Source organism: Gorilla gorilla, chromosome 5, assembly GCF_029281585.2.
Source record: "Gorilla gorilla gorilla isolate KB3781 chromosome 5, NHGRI_mGorGor1-v2.1_pri, whole genome shotgun sequence".
Classification (NCBI taxonomy): Eukaryota; Metazoa; Chordata; class Mammalia; order Primates; family Hominidae; genus Gorilla; species Gorilla gorilla.
In genome coordinates this window covers 182,109,760-182,137,013 of record NC_073229.2, presented here as the reverse complement: position 1 = coordinate 182,137,013, position 27,254 = coordinate 182,109,760, and the positions used below count along the sequence as shown (strand labels likewise).

Below are 27,254 nucleotides of genomic sequence, written 5' to 3'. Positions count from 1 at the left end.
ATTTTAAAACAAACGTGTTAGCTGCTGAGATGTTAAAATGAGAAGGTGACAAATAACCAAGACTTCTCATCTCTCTGAAGATGTGGAGATCAGAACGTGGGCTCAGCTTCCCTGCAAATGCAGTGAGCCACGGGCGACAGCAGGGGCCCTCAGCCTTCTGCAGCCTCCACCGCCCATTCTGCTTTTACTTTACCAACCCAGCGTTTGAATCTGTGACTTCACACAGATAAGTAAGACTGAACTAAAGTTAGAGTTAATGACCATCTACATTTGAATCCAGGTTTGCTACTAGTGAATAAGGGCAACTGCAAGCAGTTCTTTTGAATAAAATCTATTTTCAACTCCATGACCCAGAGTGGTATTGTGAGGTAAGAAATAGCCATCTGGTCTGCGTCCCTAGTTCCCGGCACAGAGCTAAAACTCTTGTAACTTCCTGAATGTTAGGTGTGCAAGGTGCATCTTTTGTTCTGATATTTGGTCTCTGACCCTGGCTCCTGACACAGATCTCCTAACCCTTGGAATTTCCCGGGTGGTAGGAGCATCTTTTGTTCAAATGAGGTGACTCCTGGTGGGATGGGGGCTGGTCAACAGAAGGACCAAGCCAGGATTAGAAGCTTGGAACTTCCAGCTCCACCTCCCATTCTCTGGGAAGAAAAGTGGGGCCAGAGGTTGAGTTAATAATCAATCATGCTGGCCAGGCAATGGTGGCTCACACCTGTAATCCCAGCACTTTGGGAGGCTGAGGCAGGTGGATCACCTGAGGTGAGGAGTTTGAGACCAGCCTGGCCAACATGGTGAACCCTTGCCTCTACTAAAAATACAAAAAATCAGCCGGGTGTGGCGGTGGGCGGTGGGCTCCTGTAATTCCAGCTACTCAGGAGGCTGAGGTGAGAGAATCACTTGAACCTGGGAGGCGGAGGTTGCAGTGAGCCGAGATTGTGCCACTGCACTCCAGCCTGGGCAACGAGAGCAAAACTCTGTCTCAAAGAATAATAATAACAATAATCAATCATGCCTATGTGATGAAACCGCCGTAAAAATCCTTGAGCTACAGGAAAAGAGATTCTGGGGTGCTGAACATGTAGGGGCACCTGGGGCAGGGGGGCATGGAAGCTCTGTGTCCCTTCCCCATGCCTCGCCCTATGCATCTCTTCATCTGGCTCTTTATTTGCATCCTGTAAATTGCGCTTTGTAATAAACTGACAGTAGTAAGTGAAGTGTTTCCCTGAGTTCTGTGAGCCGCTCCAGCAGATTAATTGAACCCAAGGTGGGAGTGGTGGGAACCCCCTTGATCTGACTCCAGGTAGACAGTGTCATGACTGTAGGACACTCAGCTGGTGTCTGCTGCACAGCTGCTTGGTGGGTGGGGCAATCCTCCCTTCCCATGCTGTGGTCACAAAACTGTTCTGTGTTGTGCTGAGTGTGGGAACAGCAAAAACAGTTCGGTCTTCCCTGTCTCTCCCACTCAGCCATGGGCGGGCAGGGTGGGACCTCGCACCCCTCTCCTCACCTGGTCCTTGGTAGGCCTGGGGGTGGCCGAAGGCAGTGTCCCAGTTGTTGGGAGTGTTTGTGTTTCTTTGGGCTCCAGCCCCCTCTGGCTGGGCCCCCCAGCCTTCTGAGCTTTCCCAGTTCCCAGATTTGGAGGCACTCCAGGCTGACCAGGGGTCATTGCCACTGCCAACCTATTGAGAGGGGTAAAAAGAAGGAGAATTTTTGTGACTTTTGGAAACCATGACTCAATTCAATAATGAACTGACACAATTGAATACAACAGGAGTACTAAAAACAATAGAAATGTATTCAAAACAATTTTACATACATAATATTTTAATTTCCAAACATGTAGGAAAGCACAAAAGGTAGCATCAATCTAATTTTACTGATGTGAACACATTTTACCGTATTTGCTTAGGAACTTTGAAAACAGCAACAAAGAAACTATTAGACGCAGCTACAGCCCTCTCTTTCTCTCTCTCCAGAAGTAACCACTACTTTTCTGAACCTGTATCCATTCCTATGTGTGTTTTCATACTTCAGCTGCACATGTACACATTCACAAACAACTGCTTTATATTTTTAAAATTGACCTAAAGGATGTCATACTGTATGTATCTCTTTGCAAGTTTTCTTTTTCCCACTCAACATGAGGACCTATTTCTAACTGCTTTATAGCGATCTGTTGTATTTTTAAGTAGGCTTTTTAATTTGAAAAAGAATACATGTATAATAAAAAAATTCAAACAATAAAAGTATATGCAATTTGAGAAATACGCCTAACATCCTGAGATGCTAGTCATTCTAAGGAACTACTACTGTCAAAAGACACAAAATTACAACAAATTCAGTTACAGATCGACTTGGCCTTTACTTGAGATTCATGAATCTGGGCAGCCTCCTTCCTACAATCTAGAACGAGCACTCCCACTGGGCATTAACAGAACACTCGGTTTTTAAAGATGGGTTAATAAGGAAATAGAACAACAGAAAAAAAGTTGATGGTTAACATCAGTTTACTTCAGGTTACTTTTTCGTAAGGGTTAAAGCAGAGGGGACTCCTTATTATGCTAACTCAGGTAGACTGGGATCTCCTGTTCTCCAGAAAAAATCAGTTTGTTTTGGGACCTATCTGCTTCCTTCAAGTTTCAGTTTGACTATGGAGCATCTAGCACAAGGAACTCCATTCTGGTTTGGCCTGGTCTGCTGGGGCCTAGTGCAGGAACTCTGAAACAATGGCCTACTATAATTTTTGTTTCATGCTACTAACAAATTCCTTGTATATACTTACTCAAACATCCCATGGACAGAGATAGATCCTTTTTGTTTTTAAACACTAAGTTGGCCTAAATTGTATTATTTTTGCTCGGTACTTTTTTTTTTTCTCTTAACAGCATAAAACATTCTGCAAGGTACATCAGCACATATGGACACAATATTCTTTCACATTGTCTCCATAAAATTCCATTGTATATATTTCCTACAACTTGACCAGTATATGCTGATGTTCATTTATCTTGTTTTCAGTCTTTGGGTACTATAAATAATACCATGTGATCGGACAGACCAAAATAGACACCACTTTATCAACTAAGATGGATCCTAAGGTTAAGGGAATAGAGCAACTTTTTAAATTACTAGGGCTCTAAACTCACTAAGAACAGGACCTATCAGACCCCTCCTAACTCTGATTTACAACCCAGACCAAGACAACTCTGACTGGGCAGAGGACTGGCCTTAGCAACATTTTCTTCTGACAAGCAACTGCAGGCCTTAAAGCCAGTTTCAGCAGCTTGCCGAGGCTGTGCACAAACTGTGTCCCACAGTTCACCTTTTCACATAAAGAGCCCAATTCCACCTCATTTTAATGCTAAAATCTCACCTCAAAGTGAACAAGGATGTATGTTACATTATGTTTACCCACTGCACATGCTCTTGACTCCTCTCATACATACGTATCGCTTTGCCCCCCAACTCCTAAATATGTGTGACTCTAGTGTGATACAGGCCCTGTGAGGCATAAAACCCAATGTGTCCCTTCATCTTCAGCACACACCAGAGAAGGTCTCTTCCCAGTCTGTAAAATGTTACTGCCTATAAACCTCTCCTTTCTATTAATCAGCCATCCTGGTGGTCCTTTAGATGAAAACTGCAATCCAAAAGGTCTCTGAAATTTCCAGAAGAAAAAATGCTAGGCTTAAGGAGACTGTGTATTTAGAACCGATGGATTTTGTCAAATTGCTTTTCAAAGAGAATGCAATAACATTCCCACAGTCTGACAACTGTCACGCTGAGGGGTTTTGTCTTACATAGAAAGGAACTTTCATACTTCTTTTTAAAAAGTATTTCTCTCCCATAATTCCTTTGAGTAATTTAATAGTTTAATTATTAATCTTACAAATAAAATTTTGGAATGGGAAATAGATGTCACCCAATCTCAAAGAATATTCCAGTAGAGAGTACACTTAGCACCTATTAGCCCTGCCCCCACCATCTCACTCTTGAGGCAAATACAGTTTTTTGTTAGCTTTTTTTTTTTTTTTTTAACATTTAAATCTTGTATCTGTCTGGAACTGAGTTAAGTAAAACAAATAATATAGGGGCCGGGCACAGTGGCTCATGCCTATAATCCTAGCACTTTCGGAGGCCGAGGCGGGAGGATCACCTGAGGTCAGGAGTTTGAGATCAGCCTGGCCAACACGGTGAAACCCCATCTCTACTAAAAATACAAAAATTAGTCAGGTGTAGTGGTGGGCGCCTGTAATCCCAGCTACTTCGGAGGCTGAGGCAGGAGAATTGCTTGAATCCAGGAGGCGGAGATTGCAATGAGCTGAGATCACGCCACTGCACTCCAGACTGGGCGACAGAGAGAGACTCTGTCTCAAAGAAAAAAAAAAAAAAGAAAAGAAAAGAAAAGAAAAGCGAAAATAAAAAGAAATGATACAGGTATCCAGCTGAACATCTTGTCCTGTCGGTCACCCTAATACCATTTCATGAACAATCCATCTTTCCCCCATGATTTGAAATGCCGCCTTCATCACATATCAGATTTGGGTCTATAGCTGGACTCTCTTGTTTCTTAGTGATCTATTTGTACTAGTACCACACTTTCATAGAAAAACCATCAATACTTTAGCATAACATCTCTTAGCTGTTTATTTTTATGTATAAACTTTAGCATCAGCTTAATATTTAAACTAAAACAATCTGAACTTTCACATTAGAATGTTGAGTTAAAATACTGATTTTCATTTGAATCACTGTTTACTGAATTCATAGAAAACTGATTAAAATTATTCATGCCTTTCACTCCACAATATTTCAGTACTGAATCTATTTCATAACATGAAATACAAGTCTTCCCCTTTATTTGAGTCTTATACACACACACACACACACACACACACACACACACACACAAATGGTGCTAGTTAAAAAAAGAAAAAAATATATTTGCAAGAAAATTACTCACCCTGTCTAATATAGCCCCTAATGTTGTAGGACACCCTAGTGGCTGGTCTGTTTTGACTCTTCACCAACCGACACATGGGGCAGACAGCTGGCTGTCACGTGCCAGGTGCATTAAAAACAGACTACATGCTTTTCATGTGCAAGTATGATGTCATTCTACTGCCCTATATACCTCTAAGGAAAAAACTGAAGTTACTTGTTATTTTACTCTATGTCAAATACTAACAGGAGAAAGATGTTTCATCCACAAGACTGTGACTTCTCAAACACACAGCTTTACAAGGTGACATTCGGCTTCGGGATGGACTCTCAGATGACCCCAGTGGACGCTGGAAATGAAGGCAATCATGCTGAGGGCCTGGCAGTCACACTTCAGCTAAGAGAAACCCTTCCTTCTACAGTTTTCTTCAAGGAAACGTAGTTTTATTCTCCTATTTAGCAATATATTCCGTCTCCTCCAAACTCTAAGTTACAAGTTTTTTCAAATAAGAACTTGAAAAAGTACCAAAGTTTGGGACACTAGGGACAGACTATCATTGGTACAGCAGCCTCAGCCTGGTTTCCATCAAGGACCGGCTGTGAAATGGAGGGGCTCGGAGGGCCACAGTCAAGAGCCTAGTGAGTTGGAATTCCGTTAACAGCTCTACCTCTCTTCCGCTGTGTAACCTCGGGCTAGAGTTCAGAAGTGAGTGGTCTGGATTCAGAAGACTGCCAGAAGCTAAGTGAGGTACATCACAAAGGAACACAGGACTGGGAGCTACAACAGGAGAGTGAATGTTCGCTGGGGCCTTCCAGAAGACAGTTCAGTCTTAGCAAACTGGCCAGGAAGGATTTTCATCAAGATGGAGGAAGAACCTGGAGGTGAACTATTCATAGCAAGTGTCCTCAAAAAATTAAAATCCATTTAATTAGGGCAAAAACAAATAATAGTTCTTTGAAAATCACTTGGTCAATAATTTGTAGGTGTGTAGTAACTGTCATACTAGTTGGTTATGTATGTGATCTTAGCTCTCCACCTAAGTTATGAAATCTTTGTGGATATGTTTGTTTCTATCTCTTTGGTTTTTTTTTTTTTTTTTCCTGGAACATTCTCTTTATCTTGTTTCAACCCAACTCCTGCTGATAACACATTTCTCAAAACCCTACCAACTAGAGATCTTTCCTGCAGCTTCCGTCATGGCCCTCGGACTCAGTCCCTCAGCAGATGGCCTTTTACTGCCCTGGCAGGTCCCTTCCCCTCTTAACTGTAACCAATCACTGACTTTCTCTCTGAACCCATCCTTCCCATACGTCGATCTCTGACTTCTTCACTCTCAACCCCCAAATCCCCTTGGTAGTTCCCTAACTACAGACACCTCGTCACGGTAAAACCTATTCTGCTCCTGGGCTGAGGTTTCCATCCTGTGGCGCCTCTCTGTCCTTTCCTTCCACCTTTCCCTCCTCTTCCTTTCTACTGAGCAGCATCTTCATCCTCTTTCTCTTCCCACCCCTTATTTTGCGAAGCTCTTCTTAACTGTCCATCATGGGTAATTAAAATCCCTTCATTAGCACTCACTGCCCCTAGAGTCAACTCCAAGCTTCCTGTGGCTCAATCAGGAGTTTCTTCAGCGCAGGTCTCAACTTTGCCTCGTGCTGCATTCCCCATTCTCCCTACCTGCCACTAACCTTCACTCTGAAGCTTCAAACTTCACACATCTCCCCAAACTTTTCTACATCTCTGCTGTTCCTCACACTATACTGTACTCTTATCTGCACACCTCGTCTTCCTCAATTTAGCAAAGTCCTACCCCATCAGAAGGGCTCTGGCCTTCCCACAGCCTGCTGGCTGACATCCAGCCACCTCCTTTCACTTTCTTCATTATTTGCAAATCAGATCGTCAGTCCCACCAGTGAATCACGGGGACAGCTCTGTCTTACCTGGAGAATGTTTCCCCCAAAAGATTCTCCAAATGCTTGCATAAAGTGGCAAGGACTCAAATATTTTAAATGTGATGTTCTTGATCATTTGTATGAAATATATCTTACTCTTTGTCAGACCTCTAACCTTCATGACATGATCACCAAAAGGAGGAAATCAGATTTGCCTTATGTATACTAAGACTATGTATACTAAGACTTTGCCTTATGTATAAAAAGACTAAATTGAGTCTTTTTGAAAAAATTAACTTGTGGTCGATCACAGAATAAGTGATTTTCAGCATGTGACTACAGAAAAAATGACTTTTGGCCAGGCACAGCGGCTCACACTTGTAATCCCAACATTTTGGGAGGCTGAGGCAGGAGGATCACTTGAGGTCAGGAGTTTGAGACCAGCCTAGCCAACATGGTGAAACCCCATCTCTATTAAAAATACAAAAAGCCGGGTGTGGTGGCAGGAGCCTATAATCCCAGCTACTTGGGAGGCTGAAGCAGGAGAATCGCTTGAACCTGGAAGGCGGAGGTTGCAGTGAGCCGAGATCACACCACTACACTCCAGCCTGGGTGACAGAGTGAGACTCTGTCTCAAAAAAAAAAAAAAAAAAAAAAAAAAAAGAGAAAGAAAAAAGAATTTTTAGCATGTGACACTATGAGTACTCTTAAAATAACAGTGTCTGAGTTCTGAAAGTGGATGATACAGACAGGCACAGGAGATGGAGGGATGGGCAAATATGAGAGAAAGCAAGGGCAGTAAAATGGGAATGGTAAAATCTAGAAGGTGGGTCTATGATTATTCACTATGCAATTCGTTTAACTTTTCTATGCTTGAAATTTTAACAAACATTGGAAAATGCAACAAACAAAATCGACATATACAATCACTCTCGTCTGAGCTCCATTAGAAGGACACAGAGAAGGGCTGTGTCCATCAGGGTAACCTGCCATCTCCTGCTGCCCGTGAACGTGGGGCCCTGGGTAAACGCTTTGTAAAGTAAGTATCTGTTGAATGAATACACTCCTACAGCATGTCTGGTTGGGTCTCTGCGACACACTTAAATCTATGTAACCACCACAGGTAGATGATTATGTCCCACTCTCTTCCTAACTCCCACCCCAACTAAATCAAATGCTCCTTTAGGCCCAGGAGCAATATACTAACAATTTGCTGGTTTAACGTTCTAAATTTAAAAGCTATCCTCTCCTCATAATGCAAATAGAGAAATATATTTATGCAGGCTTGAAATTGGGAGACTTATTTAAACACATTCACTCAAAGGATTTACAGCATTAGCTAAATTTCTTCAGAAAGTAGACTGGCTTGTACCTGACTGCAGAGCCACTGGACCACAGAACAGACTGAGAATGGCCACGAGGGGTGGGGGAGACAGACACGCACACCCGTGGTGGTGCTGTGTGGTGAGTGTAGGAAAGCTGCACATGGTACAAATATACAATATGGGATAAAAAGGGGCAAGATGAATCCTGGTACACTAGGTGGAGTTTAACTCCCTTTAGGAAGCTATTGGAATTGACTCAAGTAATCATTATACCACATGGGTATAGTGGTTAAGAAGGCTCAAAGCCTGCTATCTGGGTTTGAATCCCAGCTTTATCACTTACCACTAGCTGTGTGGCCTTGGGCAATTTACTTAGCTCTCTTAGTCCCCACACTTATACAATGGCTATAACATTATCCTCCTGTAAGGATTAAATGACATAATGCATACAAAGCATCTAGCCCACAGTATGCATTCAGTAGAGGTTATCTTAATATGTGAGAGCTCATCTAAAATATGAAGAAAAGAATAAAGACTAGCATTTCTTTGAGTAAATCCCCATCTAAGTAACATACCTATTAGCTTATGCTATGCAGGAAAAGATCAGACAGTTATATTTACAAATAGCTGCACAGCCAGGTCATATTAATAGAGACTGTTAATTGAAGAGATAACAGGCTTAAGATATTTTCTATTCCAGCCAACGTTCTGTTACCTTCGGATACATAAAAGAGGAAGAAGACAGAAATATTTTTACTGTAAAGGTCAACAACAGCAACTCCTAATTCTTGGGACTTTCGGCACAAATATTTTCTGTTGCTAAATGCTGAGACCTTGACTTTTTTCAAAACCTAAGCTTTACTTTAACAAACTAGACTACAATGATCTGGTTGAAGGATCCTATGGTGTCTGACTTTTTTTTTTTTTTTTTTTTTTTTTGAGACAGGGTCTTGCTCTGTCACCCAGGCTGGAGTGCAGTGGTGTGATCTCGGCTCACTGCAACCTCTGCCTCCCAGGTTTAAGCGATTCTCCTGCCTCAGCCTCCCAAGTAGCTAGGATTACAGGGGTGCACCACCACATCCAGCTAATTTTTGTATTTTTAGTAGAGATGGGGTTTCACCATGTTGGCCAGGCTGGTCTCGAACTCCTGACCTCAGGTAATCCGCCTGCCTCCGCCTCCCAAAGTGCTGGGATTACAGGTGTGAGCCACTGCACCTGATATCTCTGACATTTTTGTTCTCCATCCCCACAACCCCTCTGGTCTCTCAACTGCAGACATTTAGTCATGCAATAATCCCCTCGGCTCCTTCACTCAGGTTTCCAATGCTGAGATGCCTCTTCGTTTCTTTCCTTACACCTCCCCTTCCTCTCGAATTTTTACAGGACAATGTCTTCATTCTCCTCTTCTTTTCCCTCTCTCCGTGGTACCACACTCCTCCTCACAGTCAACCACAGACTTAAAGACCTTTCATTAGATCTCACTGCCCGTGGGATAAATTCAGTAATCAAGCCTCCTCTAAGAGGCCTCCAAGGTGTAAATCCTCACGATCTTCCCAGTTCCTACATATTCCACATCCCACATCACCATGCCCCAAGTAGAGCTCCTGTAAGATACTTTACCTGACATAATCACTTCACTTGGGAAAAAAAGATGACTTTTACGGTTTATTAAATGTTTATTTCCTCTTGTGTTCAAGTTTGAAATTTACCTTATACATGGAAGAAGGAGAAGGAGAAGGAGAAGAAGGTGGTGACTGGCTGAGACTTTCGACACAACCAATCTGAGCCAAAATATCCACCTTAAAATAAAAAAGGTGCCCAGTGAACAAGAGTGAAAAAGCAGGTCAAAGTTTTTAACTAAAACCAGCACATTCATGGCAGGACCAAATTCTCCAGAAAACTCTAGCATGCCACTCACTCACAAACATTACATGCAAAAAGCCCCAACTGTGTAGCAATGGGTTATCTTCAATGCATTATATTTTCTAAAGTCTGTTGTTTGGCATCATGATACAGTATTAATGAAACCCTAAAAATAACTATAAGCAGCACAGAAAGAATGGATTAAGTATCATGCAAGTCATACAGCCAGAGAAACAAACTCCAGAGGAAAAAACAGAAATAGCCAAGTTAAAAAAAATGTTAATATTCTGAACCTTTTGCTTTCAGAGGCGTTAGACATGTATGTGAGAGAGTCCAGACAAAATCAGCAAAGCCACCTGATCAACTTGAAGCTAACCACAGAGCCACAGTGCGTCCTACCAATCGCAGCTGTGAATGACACAACAGCCCAGCTGGTCTGTGAACACAGGCGCAAAGGCCAATGTCTCCCGGTGTGTGCTCTTAGGGTCTAACTGGCCTACAATACAGCATCTTGGGAGAAGAGGTAACTGACTGATGCGCTTCCATGAAGCCAATTGATGGGTAAACTGCAGCAGATGTGTTAAGAGGACCACTCTGGAGCCCAGCTTCCAGGCTTCAAATCCCGGTTCCACAACTGTCCTGTAGGGAAGTCAGTACTATAAACATTTATATAGTGGACGACAGCGTCCTTTTCAGGGGCAACTCTCCTGTGAAATAAGTGGTGGTATTATTCTCACCTGAGAGATGAAAATAAACTTGGAGTTGAAAATCAGTTAATACGCAAAGCAGACAACAAAAATGGAGTAACAGGGACCCAGTTTATGCTCCCAGTGAAAACAAAAAATATGATGAAATATAGGAAACCGTGTTCAAATCACTGGACACCAGACAGTGAAGAAGTGATCCTGAGATACGGGAGACAGACAGAGTAAGCCCACAAGCGCCCGTTCACTGCGTGGAGAGAGACTCTCCAGGCCACGGAGCAGGCATGGAAAACCCACACAAAGCTCGGCGGTCTCTGTGGTGGGAGGAGACAGAGTCTGGGGAAGACAGAGACGCACAGAGAGAGCTCTGGAGACTGCAGAGGACACTGCAGATCTGTACTGATCAGCCCATCACGTGAGGGGTCTACCCAAGGTCAGGGAAAGACACACACGAAAGAATCAAGAGTGCAACCCCTCACACAGGGCTATTCCCACCAGCCCAGATAGAAAACTTCATGATTCACGGGGCATCGGGTACAAATACTACAAAGGATTTGTTTCAGGAAAGGGGCAAAAATATCCCTAAGCTAAATGTTGCTCTGGGCTTAAAAATAAAACCTGAAATAATCAGACTATTTCAAAGTAACTTAGATGCATCCCAGAACAAGGCTCAAAAATGTTTACGGGAATGCAAAAATATCCAGCACATAGCAAGGTGAAAATTGCAATGTCTGACATCCAATCATAATTTACCAGGCATGAAAAGAAGCAAGGGAAATATGACCCATAATGAAGAGAAAGATTAAGCTGATACAGTACTGACAGAGATGAAAGACTTAGCACTATTTAAGAGCAACAGAGGTTTCAAATATTAATGAGGTAGAAAGACTCAGCTTGAATGGGCTTCCAAAAGGTGATAACTTTAAGCACAAAGAAAAAAAACAAAACACATTATTAAATCAATGTAAATCCATACATCCATGCTACTGTCAGAAAAAAAGACAGGAATGCTTTTTTCATTGGTCACTATTTGTAGTAGCTATAAAATAACTTCTTACTTTGAAACCTGGCAATTAAGGAGAGGTGGAATTAGCCATCTATCCTGAATTCCAAATTGGAATTCGACATAATTAACTAGCTCCAGCTGATACAGGAAAGTGCTGCTTTCTAGATGAAACCAGCTAAGCGTGGAAGGAATAACATTTCTGATTCTGGCAAGGATTACCAACTGGTGGTAAACCATTAGCATTTATATACAATTTATATCTGTATGTTTGTGTGTATACCCATGTTCACAGAGAGAAAATAAGACACCTAGCGTAAAGAGTAGTGATTGTGGAAATGGGATACTTTTCTTTTTGTTAGTCTGAATTTTCTACAATGCATATGTACTGCTTCTGTAACAATAAAATAAAAGGTTACTTTACTAATTGTTTTTAAAGACAGTAATAATGCTAATTAGCAACTGCTGACCACAAAAATAGTAGTTTCTGGTTTTGTTATTTTTTTTTATGTTGTATTCTTGCTCCTCATATGACATCCTTGGGGAACTGGGACCAGTAAGAAATAAACCCCTACTTCTGACAACAAAAAAATGCAGTAAGCAGGGCAAGCGCTTGTTTGGATGACATGGTTAGACATGACTCAGTTCACTGGTTTCCTAGTAAGCAGCTAAGACATGGCCCAAGAGGAAGAGCTCTCACTGCACAGACCATGAGAACAGCAACTGTGGCGTGGCAGAGATGAGCAATGGCACCACGACGTCTGTCTGTCTCCACCGTAACTACATCAGGCCTCGAAGGAGGGCTAGGTTTAAGAATTAATGAAAATGGTAACATATTTAATTAAAGCTGCTTTCCGTTTGGCTTTCTACCAAACGTGTACAAAGGGTATATGAAAGCTCAAAACATACTGTGAGTGGTCGCTGCTCTTATGGGCCACCTAATTCCTTCCAGCAGACACCAAACGTCCACTACAGGTCAGTACAGATCATCCCATCTGGTAAGTCCACCAGTTAAGAGGAGTTCCCAATCGCAGGCTAACTACTTTCTATGTTATTATCTTGGGATGGGGCCCTGTAGGCATTCAGGGGTCCGCCTATCACCACATAAGGAACTCCTCACTGTGCCTGTCACATCCTTCCACACCACCTCTGATGATGTCACCTGGCCTATCATGCCACGGCCCATCTTACGACTATACCACGTGCAACTGTGTTAGGAAGTAGGAATAGAAAGCAAATAATATCTGATTCTTAAACCAGAGAACATCTAAACCAGAATTTCTGACAAAAATTTAACTCTTTTCCTCAAAAGGGACTGAAGAGGTTATAATATTCTCTTATATAAAAAAATCTAACCACTTTAGCTCAAAATACGGAAGAATTTGACAAGTTTCCTGTTTTGTTCTTTATAGATCTTTGGCTCAAACGACATGATCTAATTCTACAGATGAATCTGTACTGACGTTAGAAAACCACTGGTGGAACATAAAACTTGTATATTCTTCTAAAAATGAAGGTAGATCACAACAGACTCAATCTATTTATAGCCAGTCATATCAACATTACTGATTGGGAATTACCAAAAGAGGTGAAATTATTTAACAAATCCTTTGTTAAGTCATATTCTGAACCTACAGATGTCAATTTCAGGTGTTTATTTTTTAAATAAAGATAGTTAAAACACTAAAAATTTACTTAAGGTAAATGGATAATGTTTGTATTAGCTTAGAGAGTCTACTTACTCAGATAGCTCAAAGTCCTAAAATAGGTAGCTTTGAGTACAGAATAGGATGGCGCTACAATTAGCAAATAATTTGCTTCCAGACAGACCTAAAAGAAGTCCATGTGAAATAAGCTTTTACACTGTTCTGATGACAGGATGTACGTATAACAATGCTGGCTGGTCCTTCATCACTGCAGTTTTAAGGTTAAAAAAAAAGACTTTGCTTTAATAGTTTGTTTCCAGTTAGACAAAACAAACAAAAACCACCCTATATAACAAACTTCACCAGCATGTATTTTTGAAAGGTTCCTGAGATGAACAAAGCTGTCTCATAGATGTCAGGGATCTGTGAAAAAGCACACAAGGTTAGTAATGGCAGCCTCATGCAGTTCTGAAGGCAAATGTCCATAAATCCTCTAACACTGACATACGATCTTCCTTAAAAAGCCCTATTACCAACTAAAAAGAATTCATACGGGGGGTGGGAGTGAGAGTGAAGAGATGGAAAGAACCTTTTCAATAAAGTTCTGTAAAGAGAAAGTCTCAATAAGCAATTATGAGATGTCTAAGGCATTATAAGACTTGTGTGAGTTAATGAAGGTATAAGCACATCTAATACTGAACCTTTGTGAAGGTTTATCAATTTATTTTTAAATAGACTACCAAAAAAGGCCTAAAATGGCCTAAAAATAGACTTTTGAGAACTAAGAAAGCAAAATGTAGTTCCAACATAAAATTACCATTGCCTTCCTCATCCTATAACCAATAAAAATTCCTTTGTAACAAATATAATTACATGGAAAATCTCTGTAGAGAAAAATGTTATATCCTTAAATACCACTTAACTTCAAGCATTTGTTTAATACCCAAACTGTTTTAAAAAAAATAACAATGCCAGAGAATTTTCTGTAAGAGAATCTTCCCATTTTTGATTGGGTAGCCCGTCAGATGGGAGAATAACAGGCCAGTGATGGACAGCTCCTAGGCCTGTGGTCGGTGTTAAGAACACAAACTTCTCCAAGGCAGGGATTCAGGAAATCTGTAAGTCTTTTAATACCTTACATTGTAAAGTACCCTTTGATGTATTTATAACTGAAAAAAAATTATTCAAACAAGAACAGAGTATTATGGTACAAAGTCCTCTTATAGGTCACTGGGAATAGAAAAAAAGATAAATTCTTTGCTTATCAAGCTTAACAATTTACAAATAAGCAATATAATTTGTGTAAGAGTCACAGATTGTGCTAAGGGAATCCAAAGAAGTAAAACAGAAAACAAAAGGTTTTATAGAAGACATGGTATTTGAGCTGAACCTGAAGAGATGGGCTTCTGAAAGAAGGAAGGAGTCACTCTATTATTCTCAGAAGAGCAAGCCAAAGGTACAAATAAAAGGTGAGACAGCATGGGACATATTTGGAGAATCATCAGTTTGCCTGGAGACAAATACATAACTTAAAGATAAGGTGATGATGGGTAGCCACACTGAGGCATCACAGAAATAGAACTGAGCTTGGAAAAGTACTTCAACCTCAAATTCAGATGAATTTCTTCTACAGTTTCCCTACCATGAACTGTTCAGCATCTGCTTGCATAACTCTGATACACAAAGACCTTCTCCTGGGATAGCCCTGCTGACATGTAGAAAATGATTATTCCAGAAGGCAATAGAGGAGCCTCTGAAGTTTCTTAAACAAGGAGATGACATAAAAGCATACGTCAGCCATGCTGAGGGTTTGGTTCCAGTCCATCACGGTAAAGTGAGTCATGTGGACTTTTTTGGTTCCCCAGTGTACATAACAGTTATGTTTACACTATACTGTATAAGTGTGCAAGAGCATTATGTGTAAAAAATACACATCTTAATTAAAAATACTTTATTGCTAAAAATCGCTAACGATCATCTGAGCCTTCCACTAGTCAAGCTGCACCCTTTTTGCTGGGGTGGCGGTGGGGGGGTCTTGTTTTGATGTTCATGATTGCTGACTGATCAGGATGGTGGTTGCTGAAGGTTGGGGTGGCTGTGGCAACTTCTTAAAACAAGACAATGAAGTCTGCCATGTCAATTGACTCTTCCTTTCATGAAAGATTTCTCTGTAGCATGTGATGCTGTTTGATAGCATTTTGCCCACAGTAGAACTTCTTTCAAAACTGGAATCAATTCTCTCAAATCCTGCTGCTATTTTATCTACTAAGTTTATGGAATATTCTAAATCATTTGTTGTCATTTCAACAATGTTCATAGCATCCTCACCACGAATAGATTCCATCTCAGGAAACCACTTTCTTTGCTCATCCATAAGAAGCAACTCCTCATCTGTTCAAGTTTTATCATGAGGTTGAAGAAATTCAGTCACATCTTCAGGCTCCACTTCTAATTCTAGTTCTCTTACTATTTCTACCACATCTGCAGTTACTTCCTTCATGAACATCTTCTATGAGGGTTGGAATCTACTTCTTCCAAACTCCTGTTAATGTTGACATTTTGACCTTCCATGAATCATGAATGTTCTTCATGGCATCCAGAATGATGAATCCTTTTCAGAAGGTTTTCAATGTACTTTGCCCAGATCCATCAGAGGAATCACTATTTATGGCAGCCATAGCCTTGTGAAATGTATTTCTTATGACTTAGAAGTCAAAATTACTCCTCGATCCACGGGCTGTAGAATAAGTGCTGTGTTAGCAGGCATGAAAACATCAATCTTCATGTACATCTCCATCAGCGCTCTTAGGTGACCAGGGGCATTGTCAATGAGCAGTAATATTTTGAAAGAAATCTTTTTTTCTCAGCAGTTGGTCTCAACAGCGGGCTTGAAATATTCAGTAAATCATATTGCAAACAGATGTGCTGTCATCCAGGCTTGGCTGTTCAATTTACAGAACACAGGCAGAGTAGATACCGCATAATTCTAAGGACCCTTAGGATTTTCAGAATGGTAAATGAGCACTGGTTTCAACATAAAGTTACCAGCCGCATTAGCCCCTTAAAGAGAGTCAGCCTGTTCTTTGAAACTTTGAAGCAGGCACTGGCTTGCCCTCTCCAGCTGTGCAAGTCCTAGATGGCATCTTCTTCCAATAATAGAAGGCTGTTTCATCTGCTCTGAAAATCTGTTTAGTGCAGCACCATCATCAATAATCTTTGCTAGATCTTCTGGATAATGTATTGCAGCTTCCACAGCAGCACCTGCTGCTTCACCGTGCACTTTTATATTATGAAGACAGCTTCTTTCCTTAAGCCTCATGAACCAACCTCTGCTAGCTTCAAACTTTTCTTCTGCAGCTTCCTCACCTCTCTCAGTCTTCACAGAATTGAAGATAGTTAAGACCTTGCTCTGCATTAGGCTTTGGCTTAAGGGAATGTTGTGGCCGGTTTGATCTTCTACCCAGACCACTCAAACCTTCTCCTTATCAGCAATAAGGCTATTTCACTTTCTTATCATTCCAAGTGTTCACTGGACTACTACTTTTAATTTCCTTCAAGAACTTTTCCTTTGCAGTTACAACTTGGCTAAGTGTTTGGCTCAAGAGGACCTGGCTTTTGGCCTGCTTCAGCTTTTGACAAGCCTTCCTCTTAGTAAGCTTAATAATTTCTAGCTCTTGATTTAAAGTGAGAGAAATGTGACTCTTCCTTTCACTGAAACACTTAGAGGCCACTGCAGGGTTAATAATTGGTTAACTGAAATACGGTTGTGTCTCAGAGAATAGGGAGGTCCAAGGAGAGGGAGAAAGATGAGGGTATGGCTGGTGGGTGGAACAGGCGGAACACATAAAATATGTCAATTAAGCTCGCCATTGTGGTGCCTCAAAACAATTACAATAGTAACATCAAAGATCACTCATCATGAATCATCAAAACAGATATAATAATAATGAAAAAGTATGAAACACTGCAAGAATTAACAAAACGTGAAACAGAGACACCAAGTGAGTACATGCTGTTGACAAAATGGCGCCCATAGACTTGCTCAACGCACGGGGTGCCAAAAACTTTCAATGTGTAAATAATGCATTATCTGTCAAGTGCAATAAAGCAAAGGGCAATAAATGAAGTGTGCCTGTCCTTAATGTCTTGTTTTAGAAGCAGTGGTATATGAGATAACTATAATTAACAATTATTAAACCACTACTAAGTACCATGTACTCTTCTAAATACTTTAGAACTCTTTCTTCATTTACTTTTTCCAAAAATCCCATGAGGTTTTAAAGATGAGGCACAGAGATGCTAAGCAGCTTACCCGGATTCACATAGGATGTGTGAGATCTGGGATTAAAACCTAGACAGTCTGGCTCCTAAGCTCACTGCCTTGACACCAAGCTAGGTTGCCTCTTAAGGAGGAGAGAAAAGACAGGAAATCTGTTAGAACAATGGATCTCAATCAGTTCCCTCTTTCCACATCTCAAGGATGCAGAGCACGCCTCTCAATAACTGTGGCTCACGATGGCACTCGGTTAGGGTTTTAAAGCAGAATAAAAAGAGGGCACAGAAAGAAGTAACATTTCAGAGAAACAGAAACAGGAAAGTCAGGAAGAGAAACTAGTTTTGTGGGGAAATAAGTGATTCGGTTGAAGATGAATTTCAAATACAGAGGAGACATGCTGATAGAACTGTTCAACAAAAAGCTAGAAATTGGGCAAATCAAAGAGAAATTCAAGATTGGAGAGACACTTTATAAGGGAATCTACACAATTAGAGAGGGTAGAATAGTGAGAGAGGCTGGAACACAAAAGGGTAAGTGGATTGAAGACCCCCTTTTAAAGGAGGGAAGAAGTGGGAAAAGAAGGAAAATATTTATGAAATATCTTCCATGTGTCTGGCACTACTTATACTGGTGGCCTAATCCACTGACAATTCAGGAGGTTCAGGAGGCAGGTCTTATGCCAAAGCCACAATTCTTACACAGTGGAGCCGCACTGGCAAGCCTGGATCTAACAGCAAAGCTTACATGCTTCCCACCACACCACTCACCTGGGGACTGGGGGGGTGTGAAACAGAAAAACAGAGAGATGCCAGGGGCAGCATGTGACAGAGGCCAGAAGGGCTCTCAGCAAAACAAAAGCAGCTTTATTCCAAGTATATACATCTTTCTAGTGTTTGAAGGAGACAGAAAACAAACCTCTCAAGTAGAAAACCTTCAGATAAGACATCGAGGTTTACAGAACTTTTAAGTAACATTTAAACCTCATTGTTCTCATTCTTTAGAAAGGTACAAACAAAAAATTTCTATTAATTTCTCAAAAGTACTCTAAAGAAGCAGTAATCTGAGAGTTTAAGATCTATACTGAAACCTTTTCAGAATCCCAGCAGTGATGTAATCTAAACAATAACTGATGAAAAACAAGACTAGCACACACAGGAGTAGAGATTTTTAACAACTGAGATTCATTCCCATCAGCTGGTCCATTCATTCTAGTGGTTCAGCCACTAACGTGAAATACTCTTGAAACTGTGAAATAACCGATAAGTAACTAATAATGAAACTAATATTAACCACTAAAAACTATGCTTTCTTTTCAAAGGTAATAAAATGGTTGTCCTCATCTGGGTAATATAAAATCTGTATTTGAATAAGAAAATGAAGAGAGTTTGATTCAGTTCCTGGGTATCCTTCGATACATTTTCTACACACTTTGCATCTATGGTGTGTGTATGTGTGTGCACTGAAACACAGGAAAGATAACACTACCCATACTGAGGTGCCTTTTAAAAAAATCATATCTCTATCTGTACATCCAAATCTACCCTCGCTCTCCCTAAGGGAAGCTCAGCTTTCCACTGCGTGGCTGCCTATAGTTCATCTGATCAGTCCCCTGCTGACAGACATTTACATTCCGGTTTTCTGCTGTTACAAACAATGCCGCAGGAAACGTTCTTGCCCAGAAACCTGTGTTCTGCGAGCAGATCTGCAGGAGGAACTTAGAACCGCTGGGCCTTAGAGATATGCATTGTAAATACTCATATACATTACCGAACCAGCCCTGAAAAGCTTCATCACTTTATCCTTTCCCTCGCTTTGTATGACATTGCCTGTCTGACCACACCTGTATGACACTAGCTTTTAAACTGTTTTCATTCTCTGCTAGTTTGATAGAAGAATCTCAAAATGAGCATTTTCCCAAGTATATTAACTATTAGTACCTTTCTCCCCCAAAGAACAGCCTGTTTATACACTTTACCTATTTTTTCTGAATTTTCCATCTTTTTCTTACAGATTAGCAAGAGGGTATGTATATGAATGGAATTAGCCTGTATCCGTCATAGGTCAAAGGTATTTTTGCTAATTTAATATTACTTGTTTACTTAAATGTATCAATTGTCTCCTTAATGGCCACTAGACTTTGTGCTGTCAGTCTCAGAAAGGGCTTCCATAGGCCGGATGCAATTGGGAGGCTGAAGTGGGCGGATCACAAGGTCAGGAGTTTGAGACCAGCCTGGCCAATATGGTGAAACCCCATCTCTACCAAAAATACAAAAATTACCTGGGCGTGGTGGCGGGCACCTGTAGTCCCAGCTACTCAGGAGACTGACGCAGGAGAATCATTTGAACCCAGGAGGAGGCAGAGGTTGCAGTGAGCTGAGATCACGCCACTGCACTCCAGCCTGAGCGACTGAGCGAGACTCCGTCTCAAAAAAAAAAAAAAAAAAAAGGTGGGCTTCCATATTCCAAGATCATAAAAAAAATGCTATTATTTTCTCCAAGTAGTTTAATAAACAGCTTTATAATTTTCCAAATCAAACTGTTTCAGTCCATTTAAAGAACAACTCATCATATTCCTTTCGGACAATTCTAGTCTAAACTGCAGCCAAGCTGGACTGCGTTTTAGCTGATAAAGCGTTTTCTCACCACCAAAAGAGGAAAGCAATCACAGTGGGCCAGGGTCCTGGATGCAGCAACACTGCCTTGACACCAGCAACTCTGCTTACCTGAGACTACTCAGTAAGAATCTAGAACCAAAGGGTCCCCCAAGCAACCTGAAATTAGGAGTTTTAAGAAAAACCAAAAGAAAGTGCTATCTTACATAGTAGGTTATACATTTATGAACTAGTTACTCTGAAATGCAGCACAGATTAAGAATACAAAGTCAAGGAAAGAGTAGCAGGCTCGAAATAAGTTATTCAAAGAGATCTTTAAAAAGATATACTTAAAGAAAAATACGACACTCAGGAAGTTGGATAACCAACTGAATATGGGGCTTCAACTTGCTTGTGTGGGAGGAGAGTCAAATTTAAACTTACTGATGCTAAGATGAGTAAAGAGACACTGGCTCAGAAGTTGGCAGAGTGTGCCAAGCTGAAGAGATGCATGCCTGAGAGGGGATGTGCCCGTGGGCCTGATGGGCAGGAGAAAGGCCCAGCTTCTCTGAGGTTCCCGCTCTCAAAACAAAACCGACCCTGGGAGAGAGCACAGGCAATCAGAGCCTCCCAAGCAGCTCACCTCAGAGCACGCATCTTCCTACCCGCATTCAGAAAATGAAAGCAATGGGCAAACCTGATAGGAAAACGTTTAAAAAGCTACCAATTAATAATGGTCATCTGGTTTCCTACTCGTGACATCTTTCATGGTATTTACAAAATGTACCCAAATTTTGGCCTACTTAAATTGTTCTCATATCCCAGATAACAGAGGGCAGAGATAGCAGTTAAAATATTTTTACTTGATTTACATTAAATTCAAATGCTCAAATTAATGACGGCTATGCTTTCTCCATTTTGTTAATTCTAGTTTCAGTTCATTTTTCTTTGCTTTCAAAGGATCTGATTAGATTCAATGTTAGACTAGATTCCCCCCCCCACTTTTTTTTTGTTTTATTACCTTCTAAATAACCTAAACGAGACAAATTTTAGACTTATACCAGTTTATATTAGACTACAAGTAAATACCAAGGAATATATTTCCTAACAGAACATGACTTAAATCTGAGTTTTAATTTCTTTTCATTAGCTAAACTGCTTCCACCTATCTTGAGATAATAGCTGGTCAGTCCCTAGAATTAAAATAAGATAAATATTTCTATTTTTTGTTTGCCTCACTTATTCTATGATCTCATTACCTCATTACAATTCTTTTATTAAAATCTTGTCCTTTATTAATGCAAACCCATTTCATGGGTGCTTCTGTATAACACAGTGAATCTCAACTGGCTTGGCTTTGCTCCTAGGCAACACTTGGCTGTATCTGGAGACATTTTTGGTTGTCACAACTGAGGTGGCATGCATGTGACTGGCACCTGGTAGATAGAAGCTAGGAAGGCTGCTCAACATCCTGCAGTGCCCAGGATGGGCCCGCCCCACTAGGAAAGGGCGCGGGGCCTCAAACGGCAATGAGGCTCAGGTTGAGAACCCCTGGGAAAACTTCCAGTGAGGTATAACTACTATTCACATTTCACAGTGAGTAACCCTTACCTGGCCAATGTTCTCAAGTAGTATAGAATAATAAAATACAGAAAGTATTCTTCAATTACAGTGATCAATCACCTTGCCTGCAAATTTTAAATATCTGAGTCTAATTTGTAATTCAGAATGTCTACAAAAAGCTGTTTTGAAATGTATAAAACCTGCAGTTAGTATATGGTGATAAACTTAGATAAACTCACTTGGAAGGTCAATTGACAGATATTCTTTTTCTTTTGAGACGGAGTCTCACTCGCCCAGGCTGGAGTACAGTGGCACGATCTCGGCTTACTGCAGTGGCCGCCTCCCAGTTCAAGTCATTCTCCTGCTTCAGCCCCCCGAGCAGCTTGGATTACAGGTGCCTGCCACCACACCTAGCTAATTTTTGTATTTTTAGTAGAGATGGGGTTTCACCATGTTGGCCAGGATGGTCTCAAACTCCTGAACTCAGGTGATCCGCCCGCCTCGGCCTCCCAAAGTGCTGGTGGGATTACAGGCGTGAGCCACTGTGCCTGGCTAATAAACAGATATTTTACAAGCAAATACTTGTAAGTGATATGATTATTAGGCCTGATAGAATTTAAAACCTTTTATGTAGTTAAAAAAAAAAATCAAGAAATAACATCTCCTAAAGCCCATTCATTTCTAAAGATGTAAGCAGTTAACAATATTTTAATTCTTTTTTTTAACTTTTTTTTTAACGTGTGGAGATGGGGTTTCACCGTGTTGCCCAGGCTTGTCTCGAACTCCAGCACTCAAGCAATCCACCTGCCTTGGCCTCCCAAAGTGCTGGGATTACAGGCGTGAGCTACTGTGCCCAGCAGCAACAATATTTTGATATCTGTCTTCTCAATTTTCTTCTTGTCACTTACTCTGTGTCATCATTTGGCAATAAATGAACTAGACAAATTCACCTAAACTAGTCAAATTTTAATTAAAATTAATGTAAAATTTCCTTGTATTCTTCTCAAGTTATCCCACTATTCTAAGTTTCCTGGAAGCAATACAATAAGAGTACCAAGTGCTGAGTGCCTGGATCTGGTAGACTTTCACAGGCACTGCTTCTACTCGCCGGATGAGGGCCTCTAGCTCTGAGAGTGTAAGCAACATGCCAGGGCCAGGGCATCTATTTCCTGATCCAGGCTGAGGCTCTGACACTGACCTCCTCAACAACAAGAGCCTCCTCTTCTTCCTCTTCTTTCCGTGCCTTTATCTAAGAGGGTATTTGCAGTTTCTGGGGTCTGTGTTCATATCATGACAGACTTCTAAAAGCAACCCTCAATTAACACCCTGCCTTTTCTCTTATAATAAATTTTGCAAACAGTCATTATCAGGCTTAACAGGTGAGTTCTTTGTTAGTACCCAACAGAAACGCCACAGAACAACCTAAAAGCGACTTTGTTTATGCTTTTGGGGAATGGCAATAGCTATAATGCATCACAAGCTTTCACAAATATGCTCTGTTTTCCGTAAAGCCAGCCACATCCAGAAGGAGGAAGTGAGACGTACCTGGTGATTGTTGCTGGCAGCCGACGAACTGGCCTGAGCTGTGCTGGCTGAGAGAGAATCAAGGAAGGCTTGGTCAGCCACTGAATTTCCACAAGAAAATTGATCTTTTCCATCACTGGGTAAAATCTGAATAGGAGAAAGAGCCGCAATTATTTTCATGGATTACGGTCACTTCAGGGAGTCTTCGAGGGCAAGCAAGAATTGTCAAAAAGGGTTTATATTCTTCAATGCTACAAATTTCTCTGTAAGCACTGCTTTTGCCGCATACTCATATTTTGATGGGTTGTATTTTCATTTTTATTTAGTTCAAACTATTTTTTAATTTCTCGAGATTTCTTCTTTGATCCATGCATTATTTAGAAGTGGGTTGTTCAATCTCTAAGTATTTACAGATTTTCCATCTATCTTTCTGTTTTGATTAATAGTGTGATTCCATTGTGGTCTCAGGGCAGACACTGTATGATTTCTTTCAAACATGTTGAGGTATGTTTTATGGCTCAGAATATGTGGTCTGTCTTGGAGAATGTTCCATGTAAGCTTGAAAAGAATGTGTATGCTGCTGTGGTTTGATGAAGCAGTCTATAGACATCCCTAAGTGGACATCAATTTATTGATGGTGCTGAGTTCAACCACGTCCTTACTGATTTTCTGCCTGCAGGATCTATTTCTAATAGAGGGGGTTTTATATTCTTAAAGGTAAGCAAACCCAAGAATATCTGTAATCACTATTCCTTTATACAAGCAGAATCCTAGAAAATCCAATTACTGCCAATATCAACTTAAATTATCAGATTTTTCTCAATCTTGTCAATTTGTGGGCTCCTGGATGCAAAGTGCATACAAGTAAAACAAGACTTCAACATAACACCTACGGAGTGAGGCCAGGGGCCTGTGAATAGGGGGTTGCAGTTGTATGGAAAAGGCTGTGGTGTGTGCATGGGCACACGTTTCTGAGGGAAAGCCTAGAGATTGCATCGGATTCTCTGAGGGGTCATGACTCCCCACCCTCACTGTCTATCAACAACAGAAGGACGGCCTTAGATCTCACTCTGCAGACAGGTCCCAGGTAAACATCCTCTGGGGGGAATTCTTTTCTCCTGGAGGTGAACCAAAGGTACCTTTATTCTTGATCTAGCTCCAGTTGTACTCACAGGGCATCAGGAAACCTTCGCTTCTTTCTGTCACCCAACATGAAAGACAAGCTTACCAAGAACCTGCACATGCTCGGTTTGGAGGGACCGAAAGACAACCAGCAGGGGGCGCCAGGTGGTTGGCTCAGCTTGGGGGTGTCCCAGGCAGGACCAGCCCGGGGTGTCCCAGGCAGGACCAGCCCAGGCTGCTGTGTTGCTCTCCTGGGTACCCATCCTAACAGCTCTACCCAGGAGATCCCCACAGCAGCTCCCCCAAGACACCCCTCTGTCTATGGGAATGGGAGAAGGAACTGAGATATGCACTTAAAAAATCTATTTAAACTGTGAGTCTATTGTACAATAAACAATATTATAGACGGCAGCAATATCAGCAAAGGAAAAATACGTTATATGTGTCATATTATAAATATATATCTATATTTATAATTTATATAATTTGTAATACATTTTATAAAATTTATATATTTTGCTTATAAAAAATATATTAATATATATTAATATATATTTAAAATTTATATATTAACAGATATATTGATATATAATTTCATATATCTTATTGAATTTATACAATTTATAATATATATTTATATATTTATAATATAGATCATATTAGCAAAGGAAAAATACTAACTTTTATTCAGACCAATTAAAAGTTGCTATCCCTGGAAGAAACTTAACCTAAATATTTGTAGTCATTCTTTGGAGCTTGGGTCTACAGGTAGTATTTTTCTTAGTTCTATTTCAATGTACTTTCCATATTTTATATAGTTAACATTTATTATATTTACAATGGAAATTTTGTTTTACAAAAAGTTGCTGACTTCCTGTAAGTTGATAATTCATAAAAAGATGCCTGACAAAGATGAGCTCTAATGAATGAATGACAGGAAGCTCTTACTTCAACGTAGTCTGTGGGAACCAGCCCTCGTTCTCCTTTGATGTTTCTTCCTTCCAGCCATCCTCCACCTACATCCTAATAAGTCACCAAAAAAAAAAAAAAGAAAAAAAGAAAAAGATTACAGTTGAGATTTCCTGGAGAAATTTTGTGTGGAGGAATTGTTATACATAAAAAAAGCAATTAACATTAAGCTTTTCATTCCTAGAGAACACCGTTCAAAATCTTAAATTCTTAAGCCTTCTCTTTACTTCAGAAAATGATGTAACCTAAAAACAAGAAAAATCAAACTTCAATAATAAGTGATCAAAGATTGAAAACAGCTGATGATTAGATGACCCTCGTCTTGTCTGTGTACTGGTCTGTGGCAGATGATAAAAGCGGCTTGCGGCTCTGAATGTGAAGCGGTGGGATGCGCATCCCAGGCCTGGAATCTGCCCTCTGCCACCTCGCTGGTCAACAGAATCAAGTGGAAATCGTCCAGGGAATCCAGAACCTTGCCTCAAGGGCTTCTGCACGCTTCAGCTGACTCTTCTGGCACCCAAGTCGCTATACGAATTAATGTGGGTTGCTAGATGATGACAGAGACCCAGTCTCCCTGTTGCCCCATTCAAAGTCAGCCAACCCAGAGAACTGGCAGACTCATGAGTGAGGCTACCTTAGACCAGTCAGTCCCCAGCAGGGTCCAGTGATTGCAGACACACGCAGTGCAGCTCAGGAGAACCATCAAGCTGACTTGTAGATTCCTAAGCAGTAACAAATGGTTACTGGGTTAAACTACTAAGTTTTAGGATTGTTATGCAGAAAAAGTGAACTGATCCATGGTTCCTTAGTTCTTCTGGATAAATAATATTAATAAACTAAGTAATAAAGTAGAACTCTATATCCCAGTGTTGCCATTTCAATCTATGATCAAAGGAAAAACTGTAACTTTTATTCAGAATAGAAGTTGCTTTCCTTGGAAGAAACTTTATCTAAATATTAAACTATTAATGTTGATATTAATATTATTAATTATTAACAATGTTAAGTGGCAGGTCCCACTTTCTCATCTTAACATAGTAAGAGTTTTTACAGTTTTAAAATAATGCCTTAATTAGTTAATAATCTGAATCTGAATAATCACATTCTCTTAAAAAATCACTTTAAGCCACAACTTTTGTCACTTTCCGACCATAATAGCAACTTGAGGACAAGTTGCTATTTTACCAAGAAAAATTAAATACTTCAATAAAGAAATTAGATGAAGCTGGGTACAGTGGCTCACACCTGTAATCCCAGCTACTCGGGAGGCTGGGGCATGAGAATTGCTTAAACCCAGAAGGCAGAGGTTACAGTGAGCCAAGATCACACCACCTCACTCCAGCCTGGGTGACAGGGTGAGAGCCTGTCTGCAAAAAGAAAAAAAAAAAGGTAAGACTGAAGAATCTTTAATCTCTGCTATGATTAAAAATGAATCTATTTAACTTATACACATCTAGCATTTTAAAAAATTTTTAAAAATTATTATTATACTTTAAGTTCTAGGGTACATGTGCACAACGTGCAGGTTTGTTACATAGGTATACATGTGCCATGTTGGTGTGCTGCACCCATTAACTTGTCATTTATATTAGGTATTTCTCCTAATGCTATCTCTCCCCCCTCCTCCCACCCGACGACAGGCCCTGGTGTGCGATGTTCCCCGCCCTGTGTCCAAGTGTTCTCATTGTTCAATTCCCACCTATGAATGAGAACATGCACACCTAGCATATTATACAAAATTACTACATAATCTTTTTCTACCCAGTGATTTTCTTTTTTTTTGAGACACTGTCTCATTTTGTCTCCCAAGCTGACATGCAGTGGCGCCATCTTG

At 40.6% G+C, this 27,254-nt stretch overlaps 1 protein-coding gene across 3 annotated transcripts in view; it reads right to left on the bottom strand.

The window, feature by feature from the left end:
* SNX9 (sorting nexin 9) overlaps positions 1-27,254 on the bottom strand; it is a 228,538-nt gene that overhangs the window by 45,904 nt on the left and 155,380 nt on the right. For all 3 annotated transcript variants that reach the window (XM_063707984.1, XM_031012280.3, XM_055390988.2), the window contains 3 exons: positions 25,400-25,474; positions 23,351-23,476; positions 1,511-1,682 (listed from right to left, as the gene is read on the bottom strand). In XM_063707984.1, the coding sequence (XP_063564054.1) occupies positions 1,511-1,682; positions 23,351-23,476; positions 25,400-25,474 (373 nt within the window). The remainder of the gene's footprint in view (positions 1-1,510; positions 1,683-23,350; positions 23,477-25,399; positions 25,475-27,254) is intronic.